Source organism: Molossus molossus, unplaced genomic scaffold (genome assembly GCF_014108415.1).
Source record: "Molossus molossus isolate mMolMol1 unplaced genomic scaffold, mMolMol1.p scaffold_m16_p_17, whole genome shotgun sequence".
Lineage (NCBI taxonomy): Eukaryota > Metazoa > Chordata > Mammalia > Chiroptera > Molossidae > Molossus > Molossus molossus.
Genome location: NW_023425352.1, coordinates 10,538,548 through 10,565,456, shown reverse-complemented (window position 1 = coordinate 10,565,456; position 26,909 = coordinate 10,538,548). Strand labels below are relative to the sequence as shown.

Sequence of the window (26,909 nt, the reverse complement as noted above, 5' to 3'; positions counted from 1 at the left end):
ACTCTGCCTCCACATAGCCTCCTGTGATGACTCGGGCTCTGTCCTCTCTGCCAGCTGGACGGCGGGTCTCCGGGTGGGGTGTCTGCTGAAGACAGGTTGTCAGATGAGGTGTGGGGGCCCTGTCGGTGCTACTGTTTTCAGGCCCTGCCGCTCACCCTGGGCCTTTCCTGGGTCTTGTCCTGAAATTCAGGAGAGTCTGGTGGACAGTGCCCTCTGTCACCTTCCTTTCCTCCCTGGGCAGCGCCTTCCCCTCTTCCTTCTCAACAGGTGACTGAGTGACATCTGGCCCGATTGCAGAAGCCACTTGAGTCTTTCCCCAAAGCCATTTACACGGTGTGGGCGGGAAGCGGGCTGGGACCGACCTTTTACTGACTGTCTCCTGCCTTGAGGAGCCGCAGGGCAGCTTTATGGCCACGGCCAAAGCAGACAGTCTCATCTCGGGTCGTGCTGCCGGCCCACTCGAGGTCTAAGCCGGTATTTTTCCCCCTAGGCTGAGTCTTCTCCTGTTTACTTCTTCTTTTTTAAAATCCTCTCCAAAGGATATTGTTTTCATTTATTTTCAGACGAGGGGGGGCAGTGGAGGGAGGGAGAAACATTGACGTGAGAGGGACCCATCGATTGGTTGCCTCCCGTACGACCCCGACCAGGGCTGGGGAATAACCGCAACAGAGGTCTGTGCCCTTGACCCGAATCGAACCCGAGCCTCTTTGGTCCGCGGGCCAACGCTCTACCCCCGAGCAAACCGGCCAGGACCTCATGTTTACTCTTTAGCATGTACATTACCTTTCTCCCTCAAGGCCAAATTGATGCAAAGGGCGAAGAGAGATTCTACATCGCAGGACAGAACATGCGACCCTGCCCAGGGCGCTGTTGGAATTTTCTCTCTTGCCTCATCATCTCGGGGTCCTTCCAGAGAGCAGAGGCTCTGGGGTGCTCAGGCCGCGTCTCCCACTTCACTGTGCACGTCCGGGGCACACAGTGGGCCGCAGGCAGATGCCGGAGGAAGGACCGTCTGCTGACGGTGTGTAGAATCAGTGGCCTCTGGGCTTCAGCGGCTTTGGGGGACCCCTTCCATCTGGTGACGTGTGGAGTTTAGTGTCACCAGCATTCCAGGGCTCCCCCAGCCCCTCCTCCATTCTCCCGGGAGATGTGAGCTGTGGGCAGTGGAGGGGAGGGGCCGTGTGAAGGTCTGAAGCCAGCCTGTCGGTGGTCACACATTTTACACCCACTTCACCTTCTCACCCCGCAGCCGTAGCCCAGGGAGGTGCCTGGAAGCAGGAATAACTCCCATCCGTGGGAGACAGGAAAATGGGTCTTCGAAATGGGCTCTGCCCACAAAGGAAAATGCCCTGCTCCTTGACCCCACGACGTCACCACTGGGGGTGTTCCTGAAGGTGATAGTTGCAAGATATGGAAAGGTGTGGTCACGGGGGGCTGCTCACTGCGGCATTGTATTTCATGGACCCACAGTGCAAATGCCCATTGAGTGACAGCCTGTAGGCCAGTGCCCACGTGTTTGTACACTGGACACCCTCGAACCCTGAAAATGAAGCTTTTTGCAGTCAACGTGCATTACTTTTGTAGTGAGGCAAAAGCACAAGAAACATCTTTTAAAAAGCTATTGGGATGGTGTGCCACAAAAGAACATTGTTACAAAATTAACCCCACCAGGCAATGGTGTGCACAGCTCAGTGTGCAGAGCCTTGTGCTAAGCTCTGGAGTGGGGGTCATCACATGTAATGACACCTGGCCTTGTCCTCTGGGGGTTCACAAAGAGAGACATCAGGGCAGGGCTCTGACAGATGGCGGACTGGGTCAGTCCATGAGGCAACGTTGCTCGCTGGCGAAGGGCAAAGGTTCAGACTGGCTGGGGTTCACACTCTTGGGGGTGGGAGAGTGGTTTTACTAATAATAGCCCGAACTGGGGGATGCCCCAGTGTCCATCCACAGAACGAACAAAGAAATTGTGATATGGCCACATAATGGAATACTATACAGCAGTGAACACGAATGAACTTCAGTTATACATGATATGGATGAATCTCACCAGTGACCCTGTACAAAAGGAACCAGATAGAGAAAAATACCTGCAGAATGATTTCACTTATAAAAAAAATAAAAAACAGACTAACCTCAACTACATTTTTAAGGAAGCACCATAGGTGGTAAAATTATAAACAAGAGCAGAAGAAAATGATCAAGAGCTGTCACTCGCAGGGGAAGCGAGGTGACTGTGACTGAGGGGAGGCACCCAGTGGCTCCTGGGCTTCCAGCTGGGCTTTTTCTCTTGACCTGGGTGGGGGTCACATTGGGGCTCACTGGACAATCATCCTTCACCCTGCAATCATAGGTTATGTGCCCTCTTCTGTACATACGATATATCTCATAATAAAAATATGAGAAAGAAGCAATAGAAGCTTGTGGTAAATGACACTTCAAAGACAGGGAAGGGTGTGGAATTACAAGTAGAAAGTAAACGTCTTCACCCTCCCCCACGCTCCTCCCCGTCCCACTCGGAACTGACCTGTCTGCTTCGTGCCCTTGCGCATGCGGGGGAGCCTGTCAATAAATGTTTGCTTTCCTAAGTTGGCTCATACCAGATGTGCTGTCCTGTGAGCTTTATTTTCACTCAAGAATAATATGCCTCAGGCAACCCTCCTTTTCTTAAGCAGTCCCTTGGTATTCCACTGTTAGGGTGACCACACTTGTGCAGGCCCCAGTGTGCAGACACCCAGGTTTCCAGCTTCTTCTTGCTGCTAACCCTAAAGTCACCCAGGCACACAGATGTCTTAGCTGCTTTTCAAAAGGTTTCTCATCCTTATGAATTTTCTCTCATGGGGGTCGCAGTGCCTGGGCTGTGGAAGACGCTCGGTCTCTCCCGGCTGCCGTTGGAAAGGGATTCATTCTCTGCTTTCCTCAGGGGGATGGGGGGAAATCTGGGACTTCAAAATGAGACCCAGGAAGTGCCCCCGGTAACAGCAGCTCAGGCCACCTGTGCCAAAGGGTGAGCCAGCGTCGTTCCAGAAGGCTCCAGAAAAGGGAGAGCTCTCACGTGTGTGTGTGTGTGTGTGTGTGTGTGTGTCCCTGGGGCCCCAAACACTGGCTTTGCAGAGAGACATCTTCTACAGCAGTCAATATAAATCCAATTGAACATAATGACTGGATTTCTCTCCCCCACCCAGAGATGGTGACAGTGATTTCTCAGATGCCTTTTAGTTACAGACAAGTTTCTGAACAAAATAATTAGGTTTGGGTCTTTGCAGCCTGCCCTATTGGACTATTGATTATCCACTAACACCTTCCCGGCGGATGTCTGGGTGCGCGGTTGGCATAGCAAGTGGGGAAAGACAGCTCTGAGCAGTGTGGGAGCCTCCACGGAGCCGCGTCCCAAGTCCATGGTCCCTCCCTGAGCTCTCAGCTGCTGAGGACCTTGTGGGCACCAGCTGTCAGCACCCCCAGTGTCGATCATCAGCTGTCCCTACACCACGGAAGTCCAGGATGCAGAGTTCCAGTCCTCACGGCCCTGACCTCACACCTGTAGCCGCAGGCGGCTCTGTCCTCCCTGGGTCTGCTGCCCCGTGGGACAGGCGGCCACTAGACTCAGGAAGCTCTGGGGCTCTGTCCTGATGCCCAGCCCAGCGCTGTGCAGAAGAAACAGAACGCCAGCCGCAAATGTGAGCCACAGGGGAACTTTCCAACTTTCTAGCAGCCGCGTTAAAAAGAAAGTACAAAGTAACAGGCAAAATTAGTTTCAATGATATATTTTATTTACCTCGATGTATCCAAAGTAGTATTGTTTCAGCATGTAAACAATATATAAATTATTGATAAAATAGTAATATGAATGAAATATTCTTTTTTTGTACTGTCTTGGAATTTCAGTATTTCATACTTAAAATGCACCTGAATGCAGCCTAGTTGATTTTCAGTGCTCCATGGCCAAACGTGGCTAGTGGCTACTGGATGGGACAGTGCCGTCCACCCGGCTCACCCACTCTGTCCCGAGGGGGACACGGAGGCCCAGCTGGCTGGGGCAGGAAGGTCTCTGGCCCCAGGATACTCAGTGCCAGGCCTTCGGACCTGCTCTGTGAGCAGCACTGTGCAAGCCACCCTCGGGGAGACAGGATGAAGAAACCACTTCCTTTGCTATCAAGGAATTGATAGTCCGGGGTGGGGGGTGGGGGGAATGACCCCAGATGAATCTACTGGGGAGCAGTGCATCCTGGCAAAGGCTTTTGTGGGGGACGCGCTGTCAGGGCCTGTGCGTTCTTGAGGGGAGAACCCAGGAGTGCTGTGAGGGTTTGCCCGGGCTCATCTCCATGTGCAAGGATGTGAACTGGGCTCTGGGGCCAGGAACAGGATTTAGAAAGTTGAAGGGATGAGGAAAATACAAATAACGTCTGTTGCTGGGCATGGGGGGGCGGGGGGCGTCTGATTAGAGCAGAGGGTGAGAGTTGGGGAAGGGAGCCGGCATGGATTGCAGACAACCCTAAAAGCCAGACAGAAGAGTTTAGACATGAGTATTAGGGAGCCACCCGAGACTCTCGAGCTAGAGAGAAAGCAGTGGTTCATGGAGGGCCACTGAGTCACTGATGGATCGGAGGCAGTTAGGAGGCTGCTGGAGCAGGGGGGCCGGGCGGGGTTGGGGGATATTGAAGAAGAAAGAGAAGCCATTCCACAGAATCAGAGGAAGCCTGTGCTGTCCACGTGACTACGGGATGGCATCTGGGCATTTTGGTTCTTACTAAGGTCCCCTGCCCAAGGGCAGGAAGGACACTCCAGGTGGATGAATCAGCCTAGCAAGGACTGGGAGTCAGGAAGGAACATAGGCTGGGGGTGGGGTGGGTAATGGCTTTGAGGAGGGCAAGTGATTCAATAAACTGGGGCTTTAACAAGCAGAGACAGCAGTCCCTTACGGCATCATAAATTCAGTGGGGTTTTTGGTGAATCCGTAGGATGATGGGAGGAGGGGTTTTCAAGCCAGACCAGGCAGGAGGAGGCGGGGCTTGGATGGGTAGGAGAAAGTGGGTGGATACTGCAGGTGGAGGAAGTCGCTTCTGCAAAGGTACCGAGGCTGGACTGGGCACAGCACATCCCTGACCTGGAGAGGAGACAGCCTGGCAGGGCAGGAGTCAGTTCGCTGGATCACCCTCAGATGGCACTCACTGATTAAGTGATCAAGAAACTTAAGTCACCCAGAGTATTTATTAAACACTTACTCTGTGCCAGGCAGAATAAGCGTCTGGGGGATGACGCAGTGAGCAGGGCACCAGAGGCCCTCCCAGCCTCAGCTTACGTGGGAAAGAATGCAGGCGTCAGACACTGATCACGGTCACGTTAGTGAAGTTGTATTATCGTGGGCAGCGCCACGAATCAAAGGGTTAGCGACATTTACATAAGAGTCAGGGAGGACTTCCTTGAGAAGAAACACTTTTCCATCCATTTACTTTCAACCTACCTGTATCGTGACCTGAGACATAAAGGCTAAGGGGCCCCTAAGAAGATAAAGGGGGGAGGGGAAGAGAAAAGGCCATTCTATATGAAGGCCCTGGTGCAAGAAGGAGCAGAGTGTATGGACGGATGGGAGACGCAGAATGAGAGTGAGGTAATCAGACAAAGAGGGGGAGGAAGAGCTTCCCCGGCGGAAGGAACCGAGAGTGCCAAGTCCCTGAGGCAAAGAACCCAGACTGAAAGGAGCCCCGTGCACCCGCCGGAGGGGGAGGAAGTGGCTGAGTCGTGTCAGAGGTGTGGAGGCTGTGGTCCAGGCTGGGGAGGGCCTCCCAGGCCAGGGCTCCTCGGGCAGCCCTGCTGGGACCCTGGGGATGCACAGACATAGCTGAAGCAAGTGAGAGCCCAGATAATTATAATGGAACCCAGTTTTAGGTCAGAGGCCAGGGCCATGTGAGAAATGAAGACAGAGGCAGTGGTCGAGGCTGGACTAGGCACATCCCATCGGGCTACTCTGAAGACATTTGACATTATCCTAAGTGCAAGGCCACTGAAGGGTTTCAGAGCAGGGCGTGGCGCGAGCACACTGGTGTTCTTGGCTCTCTCCAGTGGGTGGACTGTAGGAGGCTTGAGGGGCCACCGGGCTAGCCACTGGGGCCCCGTTGCAATGGTCACAGTGAGAGTGGAGAATCACACAAGTGAGACGTGCTCATCACAGCTGGCTGGCTCCTCCTCCGCCTTCAATTACAGCAAATGTCCTCAGACAGGTTAGTGATTCTATTACAGTGGCCAAACCTGGAGACCTGCATTTTACAGATAATGTTGCATGAAGCCAGTTAATGCAGTGATTGAATTATTAAGTTAGAGCATCTGTGCCTTAATTTCATTGGCCATCAGCTAGGCACCCTTCAAGCAAATTGACAGGTGCTCTGCCATTCTCTCTTAAAGCCAGTACAGTCGAGTTGGTTACATTCTGTACAGAAAATGTCCTTTCACCGCATACAGAACTCAGAAAAAATGCAAGTGAAACGCAATGTTTTCTAATTGTAGCTCATTAAAAAAATTGTTTTTTGTATGTGCTAAACAACTAATAGATCTGGCGTCAAGGGGGAAAAAACCCTCTTACTGACTGAGACAGACCCTGGCTGAGACCTTCCATGAGCCCTTGAAAAGAGTGTGGAGTCTGCTCATTTTCAGGGTGAATAAATATAAATTAGGCCAACATGGTTGACGGTATTGTTTTTGTCTTCTATGTCTTCTTTTTTGGTCTACGTGTTCTCTCAGTTTGCTGAGAAAGAGGGGTTACATTCCCGTTTGGATTGTGAAATAGTCTTTTCCTCTTTTCTTTTACGTATTTTGAAGTTCTATTATTGGGTGCGTATACATTATAATTATTGTCTTCCTATTGAATTGATCAGTTTTATCATTATGAAAACTTTTTTATATTTCTGTTTAAAGTTTGTTTTTCAATCTATCTTATCTGATATTAGTATAGTCGCTTCAGCCTTCTAATGCTTACAGTTTACATGGAATATTTTTTCCATCCATTTACTTTTAACCTACATGTGTATTAAATTTAAAAGGTGTCTCTTGCCTGGCCAGTGTGGCTCTGCGGATTGAGCATTGTCCCATGGATTGAGAAGTTCCGGTTCAATTCCCCATCAGGGCACATACCCAGGTTTAGGGCTCGATTCCCAGTAGGGGGCGTGCAGGAGGCAGCCAATCGATGTTTCTCTCTCACATCGATGTTTCTATCTCTCTCTCTAAAAAAAAAAAAAAAAAAAATCAGTAAAAAATGTTAAAAAAATAAAGAGTGTCTCTTATAGACAGCATAGAGTTTGGACTATTTGAAAAACCATCCTGACAATTCTTTTTATTGTAGCATCTGTTAATGCTTATTGTATTTCATCTATCGTTTTATTTTTTGTTTTCTACTTGAATCCTCTGACTTTCTGCTCATCTGGTCTATGTTTCTGGCCGTTTGAAATTATTTGAATACTTTATATAAAATCATTTGAATACTTTCTAGAATACTTTAATTATTTGAATGCTTTATAGAAATTTGATTTTACTTTTTCTGTTAGCTGTTTACCCATTATTTCTTGTATTATTTATACTGTGACTGCCTGAGAGATTACACTATACATCCTTAAATTTTACACCCCGATTTATAGTCATAGTAATATATCACTTCACATAGAATATAGAAATCTGGCCACTCTATGGCCCCATCACCACCTTCATCCTCTAAGGTAGAGTGGTCACAATAACACATCTACACATGTCATAAATCCCTCGAGACAGTGTTATAATTTTAAATAGTTAAAGCTTTATAAATATAGGGGGAAAGGCAAAAACAAAAAAAACGAAAACCCAAAACAAAATAAGACAAAATAAAAACCCTCCAGTCTTTTGCATCATGCCAGACATTTACCTTTACTGATGCTCATTGTCCTTTTCTGAGGATCTGGGTTCCCATCTGCTGTCGCTTCCCGTCAGCCTGGCTTAGAGCACAGCCCGGCCAGCCCCCGGGAGAAGCGGCCCACTGCAGCCTCTGTGCTCCGTCCGGAAAGCCTGTGCCACCCACAGCCCTCTGGGGGAACCTGGACTACAGAGAGTTGAGTTGATCATCTGCCCCAGGGCTGAGCAAGGCCCGTCTCTTGGTTTAATTCCACTTTCCTGCCTTGGTCCACATCTCCTCTCCTGGGGCCCTTCAACAAAGGCACCCACTCTGTCGTGTGAATACGTACCCTTGGATAGCAATGAAGCCTCCAAGAGGAGTGGTTCTCTGTGCTTCTGTGACGACACCAAATCTGTGCACACTCAGTATCCAGTGTGTCCTTCTAGCAGCTGCAGGGTGCTCCACAACACGTCACTGCTTTATCCCCTAGTGATGGAACCCCAGGTTGCTTCCAGCTCCCTTCTGCTGCAGACAACACTGCGATGACTGTCCGTGTCCCCTCAGGACCCGAGCAGCTTTCCCTGAGACAGAGACGGAGAGAGATTGCTGGACCAGAGGGTGTGTGCTGACCTTCATTCCACCGAGCACTCCTGACTGCTCCCAGAAAGGCTGCACAGTCCCTGCTCCACCCCAGGAAAGGGGCCCGTTCCCTTACCTCTTCACTAACACGGCACTTACGCAACTTCCTAACTGTTGCCATAATGTGGCCCTCTCCCCTGAGCAGCCCGCCTCCTCTCCCTCCCACGTGGTCACCGTGGTCACCGCTGGGTCAGCCCAGGAGCCACTGTGTCTCCCCAGGATGTCTTTGTTCATTTCTGCTCTAACCCATTATTTGCATTTCACAGCTTAATGCCTAGGTGACACATTTGTTTTCCTTATATCCAAGTTCTCTGCCGAGGGGGACACCTGAGGCTTTTCCCCATGGACCAACTGCACCTTTCGTGTGCTCAGCACTTCCGCTTTGCCACAGCCAGAGCACACGAAGTGAGTGTGAGCGTCTCCATGTGCCAGGCACTATGCAAGGATCGCGCCCCGCCTTCGCCCCCTTAATTCTGTGAGGGGGCCTGTCACCATGCCTGAGTGTCAGATGAGAAACTGAGGCGCATAAAAGTTTACTAACATGCCCAAAGTCACATACCTGTATAGGTGACCAGCCAGGATGCCATCTATAGCTTAAATTCATGCTGGTTTAATATGTTGGGTCACGTTAGGTCCGTACATACGCTATGCCCCAAATGATTTTACTTTATGATTAAAAACCATTTTAGATGCAAACTTCAAAATGTGTGAGGCATACATATTGTTATGTATTTACTTTAAGCAGTATTGGGGTGACATTGATTAATAAGACTATATAGGTTTCACGTGTACATTTCGATGATATGTGATTGGTATTTTACATTGTGTGCTCACTACCCAAAGTCAAATCATCTTCTGTTACCATACCATATATTTAGCCCCCTTTACCCTTTACTGCCCCCCACCCCTTCTTCTTGTAACCACCATACTCTTGTCTGTGTCTATGAGTTCCAGTTTTATATCCCACGTGAGTAAAATCATAAGGTTCTTAGCTTTTTCTGACTGACTTATTTTGCTTAGCATCATATTCTCAAGGTCCATCCAAGTTGTCACAAATGGCAGTATTTCACCTTTTCTTATGGCTGGGTAATATCCATTGTGTATATGGACCACATCCTTTTACCCAGTCATCTGTCCAAGGACACTTTGGTCGTCTCCATGTCTGGGTCACGTGAACAATGCTGCAAGGAACACAAGGGTGCATATATCTTTGCGAACAAATGTTCTCAAATTCTTCGGGTAGATACCCAGAAGAGGAATTGCTGGGTCATATGGTAACTTTATTCTTAATTTTTTTTTTAAGAACCTCCATACTGTTTTCCATAGTGGCTGTACCAGTTTACATTCCCACCAGCAATGTGTGAGGGTTCCTTTTTCTCCACAACCTCTCCAACACTTGTTACTTGCCTTGTTGATAACAGCCACCCTAACAGGTGTGAGGCGTATCTCACTGCAGTTTTGATTTGCGTTTCCCTCATGGCTAGTGGAGCTGAGCATCTTTTCATATATCTGTTGGCCATTTGCGTGTTCCGGTCCTCTGCCCATTTTTTATTTTTATTAAAAAATTTTTTTTATTCTTTATTGATTTGATAAAGAGAGGAAGGGAGAGGGAGAGAGAGAGAAAAAAAAAAACTTCGATGAGCGAGAACATCAATTAGCTGCCTCCTGTATGTCCCCCACTGGGGATTTGGCCCCCAACCTAGGCATTTGCCCTGACCGGGAATCGAATTGGCGACCTCTTGGTGCAGGAGTTGATCCTCAGTCACTGAGCCACATGGGCCAGGCCTCCGCCCATTGTTTAAAATGGATTGTTTGTTTGTTTGATGTTGACTTGTATGAGTTCTTTATATATTTTGGATATAAACCCCTTGCCAGAGCTGTTGATTGCAAATATCTTCTCCCATTTGGTGGGTTTGAGGCATACATATTTTTAAAAAATTCTTTTAGAGGGATGTGAATAAGTTCGAAACCCCATTATAGACCACAGCGCTCTAGAGAGGCGGTGGAGGTAGCGCAGTGACTGGCATTGTCCCGGGGCCACTCCCACCAGCTGCTGTGCTGGAGTCACTGTGTCTTCTTGTGGTCACCATTATGGCATTGCTACCAGAGTGTGTGAGCACCCTGAGGACAGGGATTCTGTCTGTTTGGGCCATCACTGTCTCCCCAGAATCAACAGTGCCTGGCACCAAGCAAGCCCTCAACAAATACTCATTGAATGAATGAATGCATGAATGGCAGACACTTACTGAGCTCTCACTCTCTAAGGGATGCCTGTGCGTTCCCATTTCATCCTAGAAACAATTCTGCAATAGGTCTACTTACTGGCCTCATTTCAGAGATGATGAAGCTAAGGCATGGAGAGGACACATAACCACCTCAAGGTCACTGATCAAGGAAGTAGCAGGCTCGGACCCGGGCATCCTGACCAGAGCCCTTAACCATGATGCCTCTGTGCCCCAGGGATGCGGGAGCAGGGCCTGAGTCTTTGAGTTCCGAAACTTCAGGTACTTCGGGCACCCCATGGATGTGACAGTCTTCACAGCCATCGTAAACAACTCCCGCCATCTGCTTTTCCTCCTACGCGGGTTTCCTTCTCTCGTCCCTATTTAATATTTAAGTTACACACATCCTGGGACATGCCGGAGTCCCCGTGTTGTTGACCTACTTACTTATCCAACCATCTTCCTCACACATCAGGGGCAGCAATGGAAGCACAGGGGGTGTCAGGGAGGGAGGAAGGGAGGAAGGAAGGAAGGAAGGGAGGGAGGGAGGGAGGGGAGAGGAGAGGAGGAAGAGCATATACCACCCTGCTGCTCTAAGAAGTCTGCAGCCGACCGCAAACAGACATGAACAAATCAAGCCTGGACTCCGCTGCTAAGAGACATGCCAGGATGCCATTTATTCTAAGTGGCTTTCCAAGAAAATAGCTCCCGTTCTTCCCGCCCCCCTAGACGAGCCTCCAAGCTCCAGATATGTCAGGATGTCTGCTTCTCCTCTGTTGCTAAGGTGGAGGGACTTGGAAGTCAAAGGTGGACCCGTACCCCTTGGTAGTGAGGATTACAGCACCAAACAAGCATTCTTCCTGCCAACCACCTCTTTTTTCTTTTCTTTTTAAATTAGATTTATTGGGGGGGGGGTGTATTTTAATAACATTATATAAGTTTCAGGTGCACGACTTTATAATACATCACCTGTATATACCCTCCACCCCAAGTGTAGTCTCCCTCCCTCACCTTATATGTGACCCCCTTTACTCTCTTCATCCTCCCCCACCCGATTCCCTTCCAGTTGTCCGAGTTGTGGGTTTTTTTTTTGGTTTGTTCAGTTGTTGCTTTTTGAATGAAATCAGTAGATTCTTGCCCTTTTCCGTCTGACTTATTTCATTAGCATGATACTGTCAAGATCCATCCATGTTGTCGCAAATGGCAGTATCTCATCTTTCTTAATGACTGAGTAGTATCCACTGCACATGTGTAACACATCTTTAACCAGCTGTCCATCCCTCTCCCATTTCCATGTCCACATCACCAGCTTGAGGGGACCCAGGGACCCGAGACTCAAAGACTTCAAGTGGCACCTGCCTCCGGCGCCAGAGGTGGGAGAGGGGAAGGGTATGGGGTGCCGAGTGGCTTCCCCAGGAAAGAAAGATCTGAGCCTGGCTCCCCACACCGCATGACCCCGTTTCCTGGCACGGTCACTCAGTAGCCTTCATTACCTCCGGGGCCAATTTCAGGGACAGTGAGGGTCAAAGATGAAAGCACTAATCCCTAACTCCTCATCTTGGCTTCTGACCCTTCACCCCGGGGGCCTTTCCTTCTCTCTGCGCCCCAGCTGCTCCCCCCGACCCAGGAGCTTAGGGCTGCGCCACGTGCAGGGGCGGAGGAGTCTGCACCCCGGTGTCTGGCGCGGAGCCAGCCGGGCGGGAGTGGAGGCCCCTTCCGTGCCCCAGGCCCTTGTCCCCACGCCGCGCCAGCTGTGACGTCAGAGCCGGACCCGCTAAACTGGGCGGCTGCGGCTGGGCGCTAGGAGACTGCCACCCGGAGGCGCCCGGACGGACGGAGCCCACAGCGGCCCGCGCAGGCAGCCGCCGGAGCCCCCGAGGTAACGCCGACCCGCTCCTGCCCGCAGGGCGCGGTGCTGGGCACAACGCCCCGGGGCGCAGGGAAAAGCGGGGGGAGCGGGGCTGCGCGGGGTCCGGGCGGCCGGGGCGCGGGACGTCCAGGGCGCGCGGAGCAGAAGCGAGACCCTGGGGCGGCGGCCAGCGGAGAGCACCCCGGGGGACCCAGGTGCGCCCCGGGACGGGAGGACATCATTCGCCAGGTGCCCGGGAGAGCGAGGAGCTCGCTGCAGGTGAGCGCGGGTGGGACGCCGGAGACCCGCCGCCCCCGCCCCCGCGCCGGGGAAGTGTGAGCGCGGAGCGCGGGCAGCCCGGCCGCCGCGGACCAGCCCGGCCATGGCCCTGAGCGAGCTGGCGCCGCTCCGCCGGCTGCGGGACGGCCGTCACTCCCGGAAGCTCATCCTGTTCATCGTGTTCCTCGCGCTGCTCCTGGACAACATGCTGCTCACGGTCGTGGGTGAGTACAGCCTGCGCTGCACGCCCGCTGCCCACCCCCTTCTCCCGGGCCCCGCTCCCCGAGGCGGCCTGGAGCTCTGCCTGGCGAAGTTGGAGAACACGCTTTGCACAAACACCTCCCCTACGACGGCCACGCCCGGCCAGCAAGAGCCGCGTCTGTGGCTTCGTTTTCCTGGTGGTCAGGTCAAAAATGTGACATCCGCTAAAACCTAGAACTTGTGTTTCCTCCTGATAATTTCCAGCTTCCCTCTACCCACTTTCACGGCAACGAGAGAGATTTCTCTTAAGAACCAGCAATTCCCAGAGTTCAGAGTAACGCCATCAGACTTATGCTACCCAAAAAGGGGGGTTCATAATTTGGTGTCACATCTAAAGGAACGAAGTAAACATCCCTCCCTCGGAAAAGGGAAGTGACATTTCAATATTTTGTATCCTTGAATGACTCGAGATGGAAACATTTCAAGAGCGATTGGAAAAGTGTTCGTTTGAGCCTTTTTTCCTATAATGGTCTCTTAATTAGCCCTGTTAACAGCAAAGTCTTTGGCATGCTTTTCCTTAAACATATCCACATTTGTGGAATATAATGAACATAACAATCTGAGGAACGGGGTAGTCCCAGAGACGTGGAAGTGGGGTACCGACTGACAATCCCCAGAAGAGGGGGTGGTGGGGGAGAGATAATCCACAGAATTTATATGCATGTATGCATGAACAATGGACATGGACAACAAAGCTGGGGACAGGGCGGGGAGGGAGAGGAAGGGGGGAATCAGTGGGGGGGTGGGGAGAAGAACCATCTGTAACAAAAATAAATTAATTAATTAATTTAAAAAATCCACATTTTTAATGAGGAAAAGAAAAGATTTTTTATTTTGACTGTCTAGGGGGCTCATCTTCCCTCCCTCCATTTGCAGATTCTCTCGAGAGTTTCAGAGCGTCACATAATCAGGGTTTCACCTCAAGGGTGATCGGAGACGTGAGGTGCAGGGAGTTCAGGAACAGGGGCCTCCGGCTCCTTTGTGTTGAATGGTCTACTGTTACACACATGCCCAAAGCTTCTGTTGCAACAAAAGGATTTTCTTTTCCTTTACGACGGTCTCAGAAGTTCTCATGTGTTCCAGATAGGATGAAAACTTGCTGGTTCCCACGCAAGAAATAGAGAGCTGACGTGGGCCTGTTGCAGGACTCCCAGATCATTGCTTCCTAGTTGTTGCAGCTCTAGTTGTTCTGTGACACAGTGGAATTTAGGTTTCTGCTTCCTTGATTCGTTCAAGCAAAGGTCTCTCCAGCCTCTTTCAGAGAAGCCCTGGTTGACCCTGGGTCAGCACGGAATCCATCTCCGACCAAGTTTTGCTCTCCTAAAATATTCCTGTGAAGGAGCCCTGGAATGAGACACCCTCTCGAAGTCCAGGATTCAGTGCAGCTGGCCAGTCCGTTCTGCACAGTAACTGGCCCCGAGAGCAGACGGAACTTTCTCAGCCTCCTGGGGTTCTCTGTAGGGAGCTAAGCAGAGTGGAAGTGTTCCATTGTTGGTGTGGGCGGGGTGGGGTGGGGCGCCCCTGGGGTAGACACCACCTCTCTGCGTCTTGTTTGGCCTTTGATGTGACCATCGTTTTTGGCCTTTGTCCCAGGGAGGGTTTCGGTGCAATCACTGCCTTCCTGTTCTGCTCTTGACCCCAGTGCCCATCATCCCGAGTTACCTGTACAGCATCGAGCATGAGAAAAATGCATCTGAAGTCCCGACCGCCACGCCAGTGTTCCCAGCCTCCACCTCGGGCAGCTTCCAGAACATCTTCTCCTATTATGACAACTCCACCATGGTCACCGGGAACACCACCAGAGACCTTCAGAGGGGGCTGCTGCCGAAGGCCATGGTGACTAACATGTCTGTTGCCCCTTCCGACTGTCCCAGCAAAGACAAAGACCTGCTGAATGAAAACGTGCAAGTGGGCCTGCTGTTCGCCTCCAAGGCCACGGTCCAGCTCCTCACCAACCCATTCATTGGCCTGCTGACCAACAGGTAGGCTTCACTATTTTGGCCAAAGAGTTTTATATTTATGTTGTTCCGGGATCATTTCCCCCCCGGGATTCTGTTTCTCATTCATTTAGCAGAATCTGGGAACCAGTGGAAGGTGAGCAGGGGAAAACAGTCCAATCCCTTCCCCTTGGGTTTCTGTTCATAGTTAATTATGATTTCCCACTTAATCTGCCTTTCATTGCTACCCCTGCTGCTTAGAAAGTAAGGAAATATTAAAACACCAGCCAGAGGCCCTCCCCACATGGGAGAACTTTGATCTGTCTCAGTGCCGGATTCCGTCATCAGGTTTTCGGGCTGTGCAATGTTTTCTTCCACCTGCGGTGCCGTGTGTCCTCTTAGAAACCCAGGGGGCGTCTCTAGAGCTGGCTAGGTGAAGGCCCAGGTAGACGGCTGGTGGGGGTGTGGGAAGAGATGAGTCCTTCTGGCATGGCAGTGTAACAGGTGCATCCCCCGCCAGTTACCGAGCTGTGCCCACCTGCACACCGGGAAGGGAACTGAGGCTGTCTTCTGCATAATGCAAACTGGCTAATAATGCCCCCAGTAATGCCCAAACTGGCTTTATGTGAACCTAGATGTTCTGGACTTCTTTGGACCCCCCGTTATTTTGAACACTTGTTCTCATGTCCCTTGAGGTGGCCTCCCAGCAGGTCTCTGTCCTCTGCAGTGGAGGTGGCCCAGCTCTGCCTGGTCCCTGGGGCTCAGAGGGTAGGCCAGGGCTGGCAGCAGCGGGGTGCCAGCTGCAAGGAGGGAGCCGGTGCAGCAGAGTGGTGGTGGGCTGCCACACACACAGTGGAGCCAAGGAGGCAGGTGTGCCAAACCACGGCAGAGGAGGACGTGCCAGAACCCTACCTGTGCCCAGGCCTAGAAGTGTGAACAAAGGCAAAGACTAGAGATGGAAAAGAGGATGGAGTGAGGCGGTTGGAAGGGGCAAAGGGGTGTGAACTAGGGAGGGCAGAGCAGGGGGAACGGGAGGGGTAGTCTATAAAAGTCCCCAAGTGCTGGGCTGAGGAAGGAGTGGGGTTTTTATTGTGGGGCTGCTTGGAAGCCATTAGAGGTTGCAAAGCCAAGTTGAAGGGTCAGCAAGCCCAGTCCATTTTAAGCAGGTCTACCCAGCACCCAGTGTAGGCTGGGAACAGGGAGGTCTTTACATGTGCCCAGGGTTTGACCTAGGGAAGGCGGGGAAGGACCAGCAGGGTCCTTTGCAAAATGATCATTAAGCATTTCAAGAGGGCAACAACAGGCATCAAAGCCAGCCTGGGACTCTTCTCAGAGTGGGGCCCTGTGTGACCGAGGGCCCGGGGCCACTCTGGGGCGGGGGTCCAGGAGAGGAGAGAGTACAGAGATCGGCCTTCCCCCAGCACAAGCTGCCCTCAGACACACGGAGGCCCCAGGTGACGTGCCCACGGAGAGTTGGACGGAAGCACATTTTAAACTTTTGCCGTTTGGTTTTCTGGACTGAGTAGTGCTGTTGAGTCAAGTGGAACAATCCTAAGCCCCGTCCAGCTGTCCCGTCTGTGTGCAGCAATGTTATGAAGCTGCCACGTAAAGTGTGCTAAGCAAATTAACTCCGCGATGACGGCCTGACTGTGAGGCCACCAGGAAGCACCACTGGCAAGTGACATTCAGGACGCCTCTGTTCCTCAGGAGGAAAGACCAGTCCTCAGTATTTGCAGGTGGCTTTCTTCCTTTCTTCAAGACCAAGAGCCCTTCTTAAACTGCATCTGGCAGCTCGGGCCGGGTGGCTCAGTTGGTTGGGGCGCTGCACATAGACCTGACGGTTACGGGTTCCATTCCTGGTCAAGGCTCATGCATGGGTTGCAGGTTAGATCCCCAGTTGGGGTGCGTGCGAGAGTCAACCAATCGATGTTTCTTTCACTTCAATGTTTCTCTCTCCCTTTCTGTTTCTCTCAAATCAATAGAAACATATCCTTGGGTGAGGATTTTTTTAAAAAATGCATCTGGTATAATTACAGAAAATGGCTCAGGGTTTTGTCTTCCGAGCAAGCAAACAGCTCAAATGCCATATGGAAAAATTAAGGACATTATTATAACGATGCCTTACTGTTGCATTGGACGTGAATGTCATTAGCTATATGGCGTAATACTTCAAAACGCAGCCTAAGTGAGTATTCCAATCTTTCAAATGCAAGTGGCAAATGACGAGCTTTAAAAAAGTCCTGTTCTTGTTCTGAATGCTTTGTTTACTCCACGAGGAAGAAGCTGTTTACAGCCAGTGAGACCTTTCCTCTGTGTTAAAGACTCCGAATGCTTTGACTTGCAGCCACCCAAGACTCCTGTTCAGGGCTCTGAAAAACAAAGGTCTTCCAAGAGAAACCTAATTTTGTTCTGTGACCTGTAACATGTAGTCTATTTTTATGGTGAATAATCCACGTTGAAATTTATCTACAGCAAAATTTTAAGCCCTAACTGGTTCCCCCAGCTTCCAAGCAAATTTCAAAATAACCATCTTTTAAGTGTTACCTTGTCACGTGGCAAATACAAATACATCTGACTATTGGTGTTGGCAGAATAATTGGGCGACCTCTGTCCCTCCAAAGATGATCATGATTTGTAATTTTTCCAGTATTTTCCAAGCTCCATAGACCTGAATCTGTGGACTCGCAGCATTTCTGGGCACTCCCTGGCTCTGCTCAGAGAAGCGATAAACACGTTCTATTTTCCTTTACAGACTCTTCCTTGTGAGCCGTTGCTAATAGTCTTTGGTGTAATTTGTGCCAATCACATCCTCAATTACCAAGAAGATGTGTGATTCGTGTTTTCAGTGCTGTAAACAAGTGTGTTTAAAGCAGCATTTTACATCTGGTTAATATGTTTCTGTTTGAAGAGTAGTTAAAAGCCTGGAGCTGCAGAGCTTGAAGAGACTTGAGCAAAGGGTTTGGGCCAGTACCAGGATCTTCTAGGTGACGGAGCTGGCCGTTCAGGAGAATGTGTTTGCTCACACAGCTATAGGACTAGAGCCAGGGTCCAGATGTGTCCAGGGGTCTTCCTCCCTCCCTCCCCCCGGTTTGTACATTTGGCTACTAAAAAATCAATAATGCAAGTCAAAATCTGTCTTTCTTGAATCCACTTGGGTTCTCTCTGGTAGTACCAGGCTGAACTCGTAAAGGGCCAAACAGCGAGTTGTTGGTTGCTAGTTGTAATCAGTGGCAGGGAGTCCAGAAAAAAAAAGCCTGGTTTTTTGGACATAAAAAAAAAAATCTTTTTCCAGCCACTGACATGAGCTGTTCTAGCTTCTTAGCATCTCTGCAGTGCTTCTGACAGAGGAGATAAGGGAAGCCTTCTGCACCCCCAAGGACATGGGGGGAGCCACCTAGAAACAGGAAGCTTGGAAGCACGCCTTTTCCAAGCTGCTCCATGTAAGCAGGACCCACTGTGAAATGAGACCCCCCCCCCATTTAACACGTCACAGCCCGATCTCCCATATGACATCCAGGACCCCATATTCATGATGCTGCTCGTGAGTGGCTTTTGTGGGTGGCTGATACAAGAGGCCGGCCGCCTGTCTGTCGTTTTACATATCGGAGAAGTTCGCACGGCAAACACTGAAAAGAAAAAAGTTACAGTTCTTGGGAAGCATGTTAAGTGTTCATCTGGCCGCTAATTAAATACAAGTCATTTCTCTTGGACTTACACTTCCGGTACCATATTTTTACGGAAAAATACATGACCCTGTAGGGAGCAAAGGACCTTTGATTTTGGCAGGCGTAGCGATCACATATCCAGTAACACTCTCTAGAGCTTGCGGGTGCTTTGGGTGACTCGATTTCCATCTTTGAGGCGCGTGTGACTTATTTTATAATTCCAGTTTATCTCGTGACCACCTCGTGTGTAAAAGGAGGTAGTAGAAGGACTTATATTAGCAGCACCTGTTGTCATTTGGCCCAGCAAGTGGATTTTAGACATGCACACACATAAAAGGAGTGCTCCAGGCAGGTACCCAATGTAAAAACACCTTTCCATGTCTCTGTCCACAAGTCAGGCTAAGAACATGGCCGTGTGGTCTTCCCCTGCTCAGCAGGAGGAGTACATAGCAGTTGCATCTTGAGAACGGAAAGTCATTCCAAATGAACTGGGTGGGGAGGGAAAGGGTTAACTCTGGGTGCCGGGGCAGCTCCAGGGCCTCCCTCCTTCGCTTGTCAGTGTCTCAGTGGTCTGCTTTTCATCAAGCCGGCGACAGTGGCTTAATTGATTTCCATAGTTACCTGGTATATTTGAAAGCCGGTTGGTTATTTGCCCTCACAAATTGTAGTTAACATCTGAACAAGGAGGAAGCCGCAGGGCACAGACTCTCTCCGAAATCTGCTGTGGTTATTTTTTCCCCCTGGCTTCAGCCAGCTGGTCTGAAGTGGGCTTCGTAGGAATAAGCAGTGACCTTTTCAGCTGCCGTTGCGGACAGGGAGCCTCGGGCCTAGGGCTGGTTGGATGGGGTGGTGGAGCCTTCGCTTCTGAAAGCAGAAGAAGCTGGCCGTGGAATTGGGTGTCTGTCCTGGGTGCAAAGCCCCCCACCTGAGCTGTGTGTCGGGGAGCAGGGGTCACCTGGGAGAGTAGGAGGTCCATGGCTCACGGAACTCCCTGCACGCAGGTGATAGCTGAAAAAGACAGGCCCACAGGCTGAAGCTGAGACGTTGGTTTTATTCACAAAATGATTGACACTCAGCTTCCCGGTGTATCCTGTGAATTTAAATGATCATTCCATTTACTGATGTTCACCCACGCAATCACTTTTTAGGAGTGTACTGGGATCATTGAAAAAGGAGATGTCGCCTCTTATCTCTTCTGGTGATAATTTGTATCCTACTGTGAGTCCTTCCTTTGTCACTTACTGCTCAGGTTGGACCAAGGTCTAACGAGCCTGAGAATGGCGTTTGTGTAGTCTCTATGGCAAAGGCAAACTAGTCAGTAGCATTCAAAAGTGTTGCGCCCTGGCCAGTTTGGTTCAGCGGTTGAGCGTCGGCCTGCAGACCAGAAAGTCCCGAGTTCGGTTCCCGCTAGGGGCACATACCACAAAAAAAAAAAGAGAGAGTGTTGCTTGTCAGTGATGAATCAGGAAATCTGAGGTTTCTCACTGACCCTGTAGGGGTCTATATAATGAGTACAACTTGACTGTTTGCACGTATTCCTAGGGCTTCCATATGTGACCTTAGTCTTCTTCCCCTTGGATTAGCGGCTCCCTGATGCTCTGTGGATGACTGTGGCAGAGATGACTCACCAGGGGCGATAAGGGATATCTGGTTAAAGGTTTGCCACATCAGGTCTAGCTCTGCCTAGCAGTGCTATAATTGAGATGGCATTGAATCGAGATGAGAGGCGACTCAGATGTTTATGACTAATGGCAGTTGAAGTCCTGATCATTTAGGAGACATTATGGGGGAAGGAGGAAGGGCATTGGAGATCTGCCCATCGCTCAGTGACCCTGGGGCCTTGGATGACTGTCTTCCTGAGGCGGGTGTCAGAGGGCTGGGGGAGGTTGGTGGACATCCAGGAGTGTCTCTGTGTCGGGGACGAGCTGTGGAGAAAGGCTGCCCAGTGCGTCCCACAGGGCGGCCCTGCCAGTGGCTTGACCAACACTGGAGGTGCAGGGCACACGGGCCAGGAGTGAGAAGGAAGCAGCATGAGCCCCCTGGTATCTGAAGGGGTTGGCTCGCTCTGTGACTGTGGGTGAGCCACGCCATGTCTGAACCTCGCTTCCTCATCCAAGACGAGGGGTCGGACTGGCCAGCCTTGGAGTGTCCTTCCAAATTGGCCATTTGGTTACCCCATACATGCTTTATGACATCCCAAAGGAATTTAAAGTAGTAGCTGTGGTATTTTTAAGGAAACACAGCCCCTGGGCTTGGTCAAGAGAATCCTCCGTGAGCACAGAGCCCCGCGGGTACAGAGCCATCTGGTTTCCAGTGAAACTGTGGACCTTCTGTTCCACTCACCGTGTGTGACCCCGTGCTCCTGCCACTAGCGTCCCCACCAAAGTGTTCACTCGCAGGACCTGGCACCCCTCAGATGCGGGAGATATGCTCAGTGCCTTCAACTGGGGGCAAGTTACTTAACTTCACTGAGCCTCACTGTGAGTTTAAACGGGAATAAAACTAGCTACCTCGAGAAACCGCGACGAGAGTCACAGGTGACTAGTTCCCTACTGACTGTCTCAGGGAAGGCCGGGCCTCCTGGGGCGAAGGAGCCCACCCCAGCTGTGTCCTGCCAGGCGACCTGGGCCAGTGGCCGGGCTGCAGACCGGGCGTAAGGATCACTGGTGTTCCAACAGCTTTGAAGCGTGTAGGGATGGTGAGGATCCCGCGTTTATTCTGGGGCAGCTGCAAGTATCGTCATGCTTTATGTCCGTTCTTCCCCTGGGACTTCAGTGGCTGCTGAGAAACATGGACTGCCTGCCTGCGCTCCTCTGTGAGCTCTGGGAGTTTCCCGTTCAGTTCCCCGCGGGCCGGGGGTTGTGAACGGGTCCCCTCTGCCTACGTGGACAGCAAGCACAGAGCTGTCAGCTCTGGGCTGATTGACACAAGAGCAGCTGCCCTTTGATGGCTGTCTGGACGGCAGTCCGGAGCCCCAGCGTCTCCCCTGGTCCCTGGTGGCCATGAGCCCTTCTTTGTGAATTACAAGCTCGTCTCAGGTCACAGGGGAATCTGCGTGGACGTGCGGGAGGGGTGCTGCTAGGGAACCTGTTATGATTTGGGGTGCACATGAAACAATGGGAAAAAAAAGAGTACAACCAGGAGACCTGTCGGAAATGTTGTATTTTAAGTCACATAAAATACAACAGGCCCTTTGGCTACCTGAGGAGGCGGGAGCATGTGAAAGCAGAGCCCTGGGTGGACGGCATGGCCCAGGGTGAACTAAGCCACAGGACATTCAGCAAGTGACTTGCTTGTGCCTGAGTTTCCCCGCACGTGAAGTGAGGAGGTGGTTGCTGCCCTTGTAAAATCATCCAGCTGCCCGTGTCAGTGCTCGGAGAAGTGGGTGGTTGATATGACGGTTTCTTGCCAAGCCTGGAGGAGAAGAGCCCTTGCGGGCCGAGTGGCTGGGTTGCAGGATTTTTGGTCTAGGATGCAGGGCCAGAGGGGGACGAGGCCTGGAGATGCTCACAGCTGTCCTGGGCTACTGCAGACCTCCCGGAGGGCAGGGGACTCGGAAGCCGCCTTCGCCCTCATGCCCCACCCAGAGGGCAGGGGCCCAGCTGTCCGCTTAATGAGCAGACACGGACAGGAAAGAAGGAAGAGAATGAGCGAAGAGACACGGTTTCGGAGGCAGCATTTCATCATATTTCATCACATACTGAGCAGTTCTGGGAGGGGGCGGCGGAGGTCTCTCTGGGGGGCTGGAGGGTAGGCTGGGGAGTGTGGGGGGTGGGGTGGGGGGCGGGGGCACTTGTGAGGTTAAGCGGCAGGGCCAGGTGTCCAGCCAGGGTCTTCCCACCATCCCATCCGTCTGGTGGCAGAGCCCTGTCTGGGCAACGGCCTTACGGAGCAATTGGGGTGTTGAATATTTGCACGGAAAACGAGGCCTGTCTTTCTAGGCTGACCTCCCGAGGCCGACCCGAGGTCTCAGGCGGTGCCGTGGTCTCTGGCGGTCGCATCCCCTTGATGACCTCTTATGAGAATCACTCAATTGCCATTGTCCCTTTGGCCGAAGCTCCAGCAGAGGCTATAATTAAAAAAACAGTAATTAAAAAAAATGATGGATACGGGCTGTATATGTCGGCCGGGTTCTCGGTTGCTTGGCAGTACTGTGTTGACATTTGTTCCTGGGAGATTCCTGTTCAGAGTGGCAGTCCGTAAGTGTGCTCACAGTCTAAGGCGGCAAACACAGAAAGGTCAGGCAGGAAGCGCCGCGGCGTGAGTGCTGAGGACCGGCGCCGGGACCGTCTAACCCGTGGATCCCAGAGGGGTAGCAGGAGAGGTTGGGGCGAAGCCCTGAGAAAACAGGAGGCCGAGCCCGATTCCCCCCGGGGCTTTGTCTTGCAGAATCGGCTACCCCATTCCGATGTTCGCGGGATTCTGCATCATGTTCATCTCCACCATCAGTAAGTGTGCCATGTGCGCCCTGCGCGTGGGCCACGGGTGGGCTCTGACGGCCAAGAACGAGTGGGGAATCGACCATTGACCTGGGGTGGGGGCGGGAGTATTGGCAAAACTGCAGGAAGAAGTTGACGGGGGAGGGGCGGGTCTTTGGGGGCAGAAATGCAATGTGGTCAGTAGGGAAATAAAGCATCGGGGTAAGGGCTCCGAAGCGCCTCTGGTGGACTTGGTTGCTCAGAGTCCGCCGCCTGCCTGACCGGGCGGCCCTCTCTGGGCAGTGTTCGCCTTCTCCCGCAGCTACGCCCTCCTGCTGACCGCCAGGTCCCTGCAGGGCATCGGCTCCTCCTGCTCGTCTGTGGCTGGTAGGTGCGGAGATGCCTGAGTACTCCGGTGCCCAGGGTCTTCAGTCTGTCTGTCGGAGGGGCCGCCAGCAGGGCCCTGCTCGCCGGGCCCCTCCGTCACTAGCTGGGTGACTTAGGACATCAGGTGCCTGGGATGGGTCCCCGCCTCCTTGTTGGATTCTTCTTGGTCTTATATCTTCATTAATCTGATGAGTTTGGGAAGCTCACAGGTCTGGGTTGGGGAGGGAGGCGAGTCGCGGATAATTATTGAGGTGCTCCCAGAGCTCGGCTGTCCACCTGTCTTTCCCTGTTTAGGGATGGGCATGCTCGCCAGCGTGTACACAGATGACGAAGAGAGAGGCAACGCCATGGGGGTTGCCCTGGGAGGCCTGGCCATGGGGGTCTTAGGTGAGTAAGTCCCTGAGGAGGGGCACTGGGAGCCTGTCTGGAGCTGGAGAGTGACACCCCTCCTCCCTGGTTCCACCGGCTCTAAGGGGTTCCCTTGGCTGTCCCCTGTCTGGCCCCTACTTCCGTGGAGGCTTTGAAAAGTGGTGGAGCCTTCCTGACACGGGACACCCTGGGATCCCCCTTCTGGTACCACCTAACTTGCTGGGGAAACTTGGGAAACTGACCCCAGACCTCCTGAGCCCAGAGGTAAAGGCAGGTTTGGCCGGCACGGTCTGCTGGGGTCCTCTCCTCTCCCACGCTCTCTGCGTTAACGTCGGCGGGGCCTCCCCACCTCCCTGCCTGGCCTCCCAGACCAAGAGGAGATCCAGGTCCTCTCCGCGTCTCTGTTCCTTTCCCGGCCTGCCTTTGGGCGCCCGCAGTCCTGCCTGTGCTGGTGTGTGGGGAGTGGAGTCCTCGCTCACAGATTCCTGCGCTCCTTCAGTATCCTGGATCTTGTTTCCTCTGATCCTTACTGTGGGGTGACCCTTGGAGTCTGTCGCCCGGGTACCAGATGTAAAACCGCTCGGAGGAAGTAGCCAGGGCAACTTAACAGGACTGATGTCACGAGGGGTGGCCCCCTCAAATAGCTTTTAGAACGAAACAGAGAGTGAAGCACAAGACACCAGTGGAGGGTCCGAGTGGGTTGGGGTGTAGGCCGCAGGGCCTGGCATGGCTCGCTCTCTCTTCTCTGCAGTGGGCCCCCCCTTTGGGAGTGTGCTGTACGAGTTTGTGGGGAAGACCGCTCCCTTCCTGGTGCTGGCTGCCCTGGTGCTCCTGGATGGAGGTGAGTGCACGCGGGGACCTTGGCCGGGACCTGGACCTGGGCATACATGCCGATGGGCTGGAGCCACACCTCTTGTTTTTCCCTCGTAGCTATTCAGCTGTGCGTGCTCCAGCCATCTCGGGTGCAGCCGGAGGTGAGCGGCAGGGAGAGGGGGCGTGCACTGGCCTCGCGGGCTCTTCTGACCCCTGTTTTCCTTACAGAGCCAGAAGGGGACACCGCTGACCACCCTGCTGAGGGACCCCTACATCCTCATCGCTGCAGGTGGTGCCACCCCAGCCCCTGGTCCTTCTCAGCCCTGGGTGGGGGGGTGGCGAGGACAGTGTTCATTTTGGGGCTGGAAATGGGCTGTAGAAAAACATAAAAGGCGCGAGGAGGTTACACATCAGGAGAAATGGGTTCATTTCTGACACTCAGCCGGCTTCCTGTGGTTTCTCATGGGGGCAGAGATGTCTTTGTCACAGAGATGCCCAGCCACAGCGGTTGGTTTGGGGTCAAGCTTGCTCAGCGGGTTTGTGGCAAAGGCCACTGTTTGGCCTGGAACTTCCAGAAGGAGTCTGTGGCCCCACTGCAGGCATCTTGGCCGGGGGTCTGATTCACATCGGCGCACAAGAATAGACACCAACAGGGAAGCCCCAGAGGGCCCAGAGGGCCTGCCTTCCCGGGAGGGCGTGCTGCGCACACGGAGAGGCCCGCCGGAAACACCCTGTGGCTGCAGAATCTTGAGCCTTTGGGTTCCTGCTGAGATGGGCACAAAGGAAGCCCCGGGTTCCATGGCTCTTGGGGAGGATCATGGCAGCGTTTATCCAAAGGACTGTCCCCTCAAGATGATCCCAGTGACACAGGCCTGGGGCTGCCTTATGCTGCCCGAGCCTGGATACTGTGGTCAGCAGCGGCCCTCGGGGTCCGGCGGGGGGAGGGCAGCGCTGGCATGTGGCTTCAGACCCAGCTAGGGTTCTCTCCAGTTAGGGTTGGGTTTGTCTAAGCAGGAGTCACGAACACGCGGGAGCCTGGGGGAGCCCGGGGGAGTGGGCGCGTGCCCTGCCTGAGGGCATTCAAATTCTGCCTTTTTCAAAACCCCAGGCTGGTTTTGTTTCAGCTTCTGCTGCAGGGTTTGGTCAGGGTGGCACCTGTGTAACCCAGGTGTAGGTCCTGTTCGTCCTGCCTGTTGGCCAAAGGGTTGTGAACCCGGTGTGGTGAGCTCTTCACGCAGGCAAGCCGCTCTGTGTCCCCGACGGTGCAGGGAGCGTTCCAGAGCCCAGGTGCCCTGGGGGCCCAGGCTGTCCCAGGTGGGATGGGATGTATGGGGAGAGATGGGGGCCCGGAGATGTGACTCCCACACCTTGGGGCAGACACCTGGGCAGGCTGAGCAGCCTGGGCCCCTCCTGCCTCTGCCTTTCTTGGACCTTCACTGTCTCGTCCCTGTTTGTGGAGGGACATGCAGAGATGCACCCAGCACCGAATGTCAGCCCGTCAGCAAGCAGGTCCAGGCAGCCTCAACCGGGGGACTCGGGGGCCAGGTGGTGTCTCATTTGTGTCAATGGGATTTGGAGGGTACTGATGACATGGACAGGACAATACCACTGAAAGAAGATTTTATTATGTGTCCCAAGGAAAAGGGGCATTCCATGTCACTCAGGTCATGCAGGGAAGCACCAGGTGTGGGCAGGAGGCAGAGGCGGCAGAGGGAGGTCTAGGCCTGAGATTTACTGGCATTTCCATGGGAATGGCCCGGCAGCGCAGGGCAAACAGCATAGTTTGGGCTAATCTAAATACTTCGGCAGCCTTTGGGGCTGTCCAGGTTGCCTGGTTCCTGCCCAGAGTGGATTTAGGGGAGGGGGGATATTTGTTTGGTGCATCAGAGCTAGATAATGAGGGGTTCACAGTGTGGGCTCTGGATCGCAGGGGAGAGGTAAACGGTGTTGGCAGTTAGTTTGCCCTGTAATGAACGTACGTGAAATAGGCAAACACAGAATCAAAGACAACACAGAACAGGTGGGTCAGGGGAGTCCAGTCATTTCAGCATCATTTCTGTTTTCTGCCTTTAAATGTCACAAAGAAAGAAAAGAATCTGTCTTCCTGATGTAAGCACCTTAATCATGATTGCACACTGTTCTTCAATCAAGATTTTAGCAAATTAGAGGTTCCACGGGAGAGCACAGGAAGCTCCCAGAATGATGGCAACAGTTCCGCGTG

The 26,909-nt window shown here is 52.4% G+C and overlaps 1 protein-coding gene across 1 annotated transcript in view; it reads left to right on the top strand.

Annotated features, from left to right (window-relative positions):
- The first annotated feature begins 12,938 nt into the window (after window positions 1-12,938).
- Window positions 12,939-26,909, top strand: part of SLC18A2 (solute carrier family 18 member A2) — a 33,445-nt gene continuing 19,474 nt past the window's right edge. The window contains exons 1-8 of the mRNA XM_036265659.1: window positions 12,939-13,062; window positions 14,742-15,081; window positions 23,091-23,149; window positions 23,423-23,506; window positions 23,801-23,893; window positions 24,627-24,716; window positions 24,806-24,849; window positions 24,917-24,977. Coding sequence (XP_036121552.1) covers window positions 12,942-13,062; window positions 14,742-15,081; window positions 23,091-23,149; window positions 23,423-23,506; window positions 23,801-23,893; window positions 24,627-24,716; window positions 24,806-24,849; window positions 24,917-24,977 — 892 coding nt within the window. The 5' untranslated portion in view covers window positions 12,939-12,941. The remainder of the gene's footprint in view (window positions 13,063-14,741; window positions 15,082-23,090; window positions 23,150-23,422; window positions 23,507-23,800; window positions 23,894-24,626; window positions 24,717-24,805; window positions 24,850-24,916; window positions 24,978-26,909) is intronic.